Source organism: Lactuca virosa, chromosome 3 (assembly GCF_052849685.1).
Source record: "Lactuca virosa cultivar CGN04683 chromosome 3, Lactuca_virosa_CGN04683_v6, whole genome shotgun sequence".
Taxonomy (NCBI): domain Eukaryota; kingdom Viridiplantae; phylum Streptophyta; class Magnoliopsida; order Asterales; family Asteraceae; genus Lactuca; species Lactuca virosa.
Window position 1 is genome coordinate 168,398,724 of NC_136428.1, and position 6,997 is coordinate 168,405,720.

A 6,997-nucleotide genomic window follows, 5' to 3' on the forward strand; every position below is an offset into this window, starting at 1 on the left:
ACTCCTTCCCCAAGACTCCTTAGCAAACTGAAAGTTAACAACCAAAGAAGAGCAAAGTAACATAATATCTAAAAGTCTTACAATCCAAACAAATTTAATAAAAACAAACCAAACAAAATAAAACTAATTGATCAATCATCTTCATCCTCCTCGTTTGCTCAACTAGTGCCCGCCCCATCTCCTCCTTGTCCACGATACTCTGTCCACCTCGGGCAAATTGGGTAATGATACCCCAAATGAGGCGGCTGCTCCACCCCAAGGTGTCGAACCACGTTCTCCATGGTACCCCCAATCCAGTTGACGCTCAATGATAACTGGTCAAAATACCCAACCATATCATTCCCAAAAGGTGCTCCTACCATGGGTGCGGGTGGATGTATTGGCTGTCCTCTCTCTCCTCTTCCTCTCACGTTTCTTCTCCTAGTTCGTGGCTATGGTTGTTGTTCTGGTTGTGTATCAGGCTGCTCATCACCCTCATTGCCCTCATCATCTGAAGGTACCATTCCCCAATGCGACCCAAAGTTTCTGACAACCCGCATGGTCTCCAAATACCCCATGACAAACTCATGCTCATCCACACAAGTCATGGAACGAGTAATATCAGGGACAAGCAAATGATATGAGTGGGCCAAACGCGTAATAAATTGCCCTCCACAAATAGGGCTCCCCGGGCGAGAACTAGCTGCAGACCCGGCCAGAAAACGTGCCAAAAATTACGGAATGTTGCAACACACTCCGGGCTACAGGATACACCATAAGAAGAATAGATTTTGCTTTGTTACTTTGTCTCCATGCCTCCTATGATTGATGGAGAATGTGATGAAACGGTGGAGTAAGCGGTGGATAGGGGACCGAATACTACTCTCGGGAGACACTCCGGAATTAAAAATCCTGGATGCAATATTATGCCAGAAAGCATATCCAATGACACCCTCCATGTATCCTCTAGCTGCGTCGCTCAAGAACATACCAAATTCGGGAGTCATTGCCTCTTGTCGATCATATATTCCAACCCTCCAAGCAAATTCAACGAGGCTGCACTCCCGATACTCACCCCCTAACCGGAATACCAAAGCTTGCGGCCAATGCGGGTCTAGGACAGTCTCCTGGAATGTCACTGTTGAGAAAAACTCAACATAAAATTCCTTATACACCCGCTCTTGGATCCGAAATAGGTTGAGCCAACCCGAGCAAGTGAATGAATACCCATCTCCAATAAATATTTTTGTAAGAAACGGGGACATCCTATCCACAAGCCCGACCTCCCTCAAGCGTGCCCATTCAATAGTGGGTGCAACAACAATCTCCCGGTTGTACAACTATCCTAGCCGGTTGTTCCAACGCGTATATATATCCCATGACATATTTGTTGGAAAGATGTAAAACGGGTGGAGACTAGAAACCCCGGTTGGAACTTCTCTTCTGGGACCCATTCCTGTAAAAACAAGCAACAAACACAGCCAAAAGAAATAACCCAACAGATTAGTAGTAAAAGAAACACGAAACTGTCCAGTCCAGAATTCACGTCGTGAATTCCTAGGAATTCACGTCGTGAGTTCGTCATCGCGAATTGGATCTGTCCATTTTCTAAAGAAATCGGGCCAATACAATGCTTGGGGTTTACTCCTATGCTAATTTCAACCACAAATCATCAACATTCCAGGGCTATTACAGGATTTTTAGGGAACATCTTCGACATTTCAACTAATTACAAACCCTAACCCTAAGTTTCAACTATTAAAGAAGAATTAGACATGAGAATAAAGAAGTATTACCTTAGATCGAAAGATTACGTAAGCAAAAACGAAAATGGATTGTATGTCGGCCGAAATCGGAGCAAAGGGGGGACCAGTTTTCTCTTTCACTTCGTGGGGAATAAAGAATGATTTGGTCAAAGGGATTCTATGTTCTTTAATCTGTGGTCCCGTGTTTGTTACTGTTCACGTCGTGAGTCCTGTCTGGGCTTAATTTTTGGGCCATTCACTCTTCATCAGAAATAGATCAGTCTTGGGCCATTTAGTTTAACAGAAAATGGGATGATATGTATCAACGATCTATTGTCTAGTTCATTCAGAACTCACGTCGTGAATCATACTGATTCACGTCGTGAATACTGTATGATTTATTATTTTTTAATCCAGGTTTGTCTATTAACTAAATTCTTAATTATTATCACTTCATTTTTAGGGACCCCACACTCAGTGTTTAATTATGAATAAAGTGAGTTGGATGATATGATCTATGTTTCTAAGACTAAAATGCAAAAACTAAAAAGAAAAAGAAAAAAACGCAAACCAAACTCGGGTTGCCTCCCGAGAAGCGCTTCTTTTTAAGGAGTCTTGAGCTGGACTCCGTGCCTCCTACGTTGAATCATCTGAAGAGTTCACCAACAGGATCTTTTGCTCCTTGAAACGCCTCTTGTAAGCTTGAACACGTCTTTTATACGCCTTTTTCGAATTTTCCTTTTTAGCTTTGACCTCGTCTCCATCAAGCTTGCGTTTGGTCCCTTTAGTCTCTATCTTTTCTTCATACTTACACTCCATAGTATCCTTTTCTTCCTTTACCACTGGACTTGTTATTTTTGAAGTAACCTCCTCTTCATCACTCGACATCTCATCATCTTCCTTGCTTACCCAAGAAGTTGGATTCGTGTAGGCAATGACTTCAACTAAAAATGGAACAGATGCTCTCGGTTTTGTTCTTTTAACTTGCTGAATTGTTTTGATTTCTTCTTCCATGAGCTTCTCTAATTATTCAAGTTCATTCTCTTCATCTATGTTGAAAACCTCTTCTTGAGCATGACTCCCTTGGAAACCATCTTCTATTCCAAAAATTTCCTTCTCATCCCCAACTCTCAAGGTGAGCTTGGACTCGCGTATATCAACCAGAGCTCCAGCAGTGTTAAGTAACAGGCGACCAAGAATAATTGGTACATTGAGATCTTCTTTCATATCCAAAACCACAAAGTCTATTGGAAAAAAGAATTTCCCAATTTTCACGAGAATGTCTTCCACAATGCCCCGGGGCTGTGTCACTGAACGGTTCGCCATGTGAATAGTCATCTTTGTAGCCTTCAACTTCTGAATATTCAATTTTTGATAAAACGAATAAGGCATCAAATTTATGCTAGCCCCAGAATCGGCTAAAGCATAAACCTTCATATTATTCCCAAACTCACATGGAAGAGTGAGTCGTCCAGGATCCCCCATTTTCTTAGGTATTTCTCCCAACACAGCTTTTGAGCTTTGCTCACTTAGAATCACCATAGAATTCTCCTTTAATTGCTGACGAGTGTCTAACAAGTCTTGTAAGAACTTAGCATATTCTGGAACTTTTGCAAGTGAACCAATAAAAGGAGTATTGATAGGAATACCCTTCAATTGCTTGATAAACTCCAGATGTTCTCTCTCCAGTGGACTGAGATTAGCTCTAGACGGGAATGGCAAAGGTGGTTTATAAGCTGGAACAGATACAGATTTCTTCTGTTCAGACTGAGCCCACGATGTGAGCATGGCGGGCTCACGACGTGAACTGGGTATTCCAGCAGATTCTTCAATTTCGAGCTTCGGATTCTTTGGCTTTGGATCGGGCTGTTGTGGCTCCACTTCTAAGGCTTCTAGGAACTCAGAAATCGCCTCTTCTTCAGTATCTATGGCCATTACGTGAGATTGAGTCTTATTTTCAGGATTTTTCGGGAACATCTTCTCATTAACCAAAGTGGTAAGTTGACCAAGTTGTACTTCAAGGTTATTGATGGAGGCTTGCTGATTCTTTATTAATGCTTGCTGATCTATCATCATGTCGTGATGATTCTTCAATATAGTTCTTTGTTCTTCCATTGCAGTGTCAGTAGCATCGTGTCTTTTTTCTGAAGCTTCCATGAATTTCATCAACATGGTCTCTAATTCTGATTTCTTCTCAACTGGTGGTTGCTTTCTTTGGTAGAAGCCTCAGCCAGTTTGCCTAAATTTCTCTTCTTTTTGCTTCTTGTATTCTTCGTAAGGCAGCCACTCTTTCTTTGGTTTTCTCCAATCTTCATCATACTTGTCCCCACTTGAGTAGCATACTTGAGCTTTCTTGTTTCCATATTCATCCATATTGCAATCCTTTGTCAAGTGTGGGCCACTACATCTCTCGCAACCAACTCGAATTGCATGAATTGATTGGTCCAATTGAGTCAATCTCCTATCCATAGTGTTAAGCATTGCCATCACAGCAGCCATCTCTTCAGTTTGTGTGCCTCCACTGCCTTTTATTCCATCACGCCTTGGGTTGTGATACTCACGAGAGTGCCTTGAAAACTCTTCAATCAATTCCTTGGCCTGATTTGGGTTCTTCTTCGTTAGTGGTCCTTGCGAATCAAGGAGTTGTCTAGTCATGACATTCACCCCATCATAAAATATCGACATCTCTTGCTGAATGTTGAGGTCATGTTGAGGACAATTCCTTAACAACCCCTTGTAGCGTTCCCAGGCCTCGTATAATGACTCCCCCGGATTTTGCTCAAAGTTGGCAATTGCCTTCTTGAGTTTAGAGATTTTGGAGGGTGGACAAAACTGATCTAGAAATCTCTCACGCAATTGGGCCCATGTGGTGATTGTACCAGGTGGGAGTGCCTTCAACCAGTCTTTTGCTGCTCCCTTGAAAGTGACTGGTAGCATCCTTAGCAAAGCTGTCTCCCTTGGGATATTGGGAGTATTAAAATAATCCGCAATATCGTTCACCTCGTCTAAGTGTTTGAAAGCATCCTCGTTATCCTTCATGTAAAATGGGATATCCTTAAGTGCAGTAAGGATATGTCCCTTCAACTCGAATGTGGCATTGGCAGGAATCGTAGGATGTACTAAACCCGGCCCCACATCATCTCGAATACGCTTCTTGTAGTCCCTCATGGCCATCTCATCAATGTTCGCCATTTCGTTCTCCAGCTCGTTCTCGGGTTCACTTGTTTGTAATTCAAATTCAGGCTCGGTATCGTACGCGGACTCGGCTTGGACGGGTATTTGATCTAAGTGTTCAAGCTTGCTCTTGTTCTTTGAAGATGAACTTGACCCCTCCGTTTTCTTCCCTGACTTCTTTGAGAACACTGATTTGAATTCTTGTAAAGGTGTCTTCTTTGGTGTTTGATCTTCTTTCACGCTCTTATCCTTCTTTTTGTGAAGTGTAGACTCGGGATCTTCAAGTGGTGGTACCAAAGGTGTGTTAGAACCTCTGGTCATTAACTCCTGAAATGAAACAAAAAGATAAAACGTAAAACTGAACTAAGAAAAACGAACTGAAATAAACAAGACTAAGGACTTCAGTTCTCACGTCGTGAATCTTACAGGTTCACGTCGTGAGTCCTGTAATGCAGAAAAAAAATTAAAACAGAAAAGTAACTTTTTGCAGGTTTTATCCTACAAAAAGGATCGATTAATTTAAAGCAACAAACTAATAATTAACTAAGCCGTTCCCCGGCAGCGGCGCCAAAAACTTGATGTGCACGGAAGTACCCACTAATTTTAATATTTATAACCTAACAGACTTAGTCTAACTATGCACTTATAGGCAGTGTACCTAGTCAGATTACAGTATAGCTTGGGTAAGTCGGGTGTCGATCACAGGGAACGGTGTTATTAATTAATCTATTTACTACTAAATTAATCTAATTATTAACAAGCTAAAAAGGGTTTTTATCTGATTTTGCAAGCTTAGACTAACTTAACTCAAATTCAATCAATAATTAAAAACACACTCTTATCCAGTTCGAATCCACTTCGTCCTTATGGCTAGCTAATAATTATGGATTATTAAGTTGGTTGTTATTATATTAGTAATTTAGGTCTAAATTTACCAATAGTTAATTAATTCATGTAAAACTATGTATGGTCACACACAATTAAACACAGAACCAATTATGTTTAAGAATATGCTATGTAAGATTTATCATGTAAACACAATTATAGTCATAATCTATGTTCTCTAGCACAACAAAGTTAATTACTTTAATTATTAACTAAGATTTTGGTTGATCCTAGCTCTAGTAATTCAATGTTCACTAAATTACTAGGTTATCAAGTTCATGCAGTTAATGGTCACTAAACTACACATAACATGAATTTAAACAACTAAAGCAACAACATAAGCATGCTAGGTAACAATAAATCAAACACAAGAAATTCACCAACTAAATAAATCCATATAAAATTATGATATTCATAAGTTAGAAGCTTCATCTAGCTACATAAGAGTAGCTAGATTCAGCTGCTCATAGTAGCAACTAACACATAAACACAACTCAAATAATAAAACATGTTCATAAGGATCAAACAAATAACTTAATTGTGAACTTTTACTCTTTTGGTGTTGAAAACCCTTTTTTCCAGAGCCTTACTTCTGCTGTAAATCGTCTCCTGGAACCTCTTCCTTCAGCCAAAAGTCCCCCAAATCGTAATGGGCAAAGGTATTTATAATATCTTTAAATTTCCTGTTCACGTCGTGAGAATTTAAGACTCACGTCATGAACTTCGAGATAATCGTGTTCGGCAAGGATTCCTTCACCCGGATGCTTATCTTCTAAAACTCTCTACTCACGTCGTGAACCATGAACTGTTCACGTCGTGAGTACGTCTTTTGGGTGTTTTTTCTTTCTTCTTTTCTTCAATCCCCCCAAAGTTCCAAGTATTGTTACTTCTGGTCATTTTCTTTGAAAATACTTCTATTTAGCTGCACATAACAATTTATCCTTATAAGTACCATAATTCTGTGCATATAACCAAAATATTTAATAAAATGTAGATCAATATTGCCTAAAACTATGTATAAATATGGCAATATCAACATTATTATTATTTCAAAACGAGTTACAAAGGTTAACCTAGACTATTACATCATCAATAATGCCTAGCCTAGAAACACGGGCGTTACAATTCTCTCCCCCTTAGGATGATTCCGTCCCCGGAATCACACATCAACAAACAAATGCGGATAACGACTCATCATATCACTCTCCGTCTCC

At 40.0% G+C, this 6,997-nt stretch overlaps 1 protein-coding gene and 1 non-coding gene across 2 annotated transcripts; one reads left to right on the top strand and one right to left on the bottom strand.

Annotated features, from left to right (window-relative positions):
* Positions 1-2,750: 2,750 nt before the first annotated feature.
* Positions 2,751-5,219, bottom strand: LOC145164251 (uncharacterized). The gene is made up of 4 exons (XM_079082974.1): positions 4,558-5,219; positions 4,045-4,371; positions 3,264-3,936; positions 2,751-3,080 (listed from the first exon to the last, which is right to left on the bottom strand). The coding sequence occupies exons 1-4, from the start codon at positions 5,217-5,219 to the stop codon at positions 2,751-2,753; spliced, it is 1,992 nt and encodes a 663-aa protein (XP_078939100.1).
* Positions 4,426-4,532, top strand: LOC145167925 (small nucleolar RNA R71). Its single transcript, XR_013741525.1, has one exon. It is a non-coding gene; the product is annotated as a small nucleolar RNA R71 (small nucleolar RNA).
* Positions 5,220-6,997: the final 1,778 nt, after the last annotated feature.

What these genes read in the sequence shown, in the direction of transcription:
- LOC145164251 (XM_079082974.1), bottom strand. Translation starts at nt 5,219, where the DNA reads ATGACCAGAGGTTCTAACACACCTTTGGTACCACCACTTGAAGATCCC. An exon ending in TGCTACTCAAGTGGGGACAA is followed by an intron (nt 3,937 to 4,044) that starts GTATGATGAAGA and finishes CTTCTACCAAAG; the next exon opens with AAAGCAACCACCAGTTGAGA. An exon ending in AATTAAAGGAGAATTCTATG is followed by an intron (nt 3,081 to 3,263) that starts GTGATTCTAAGT and finishes TTGAATATTCAG; the next exon opens with AAGTTGAAGGCTACAAAGAT.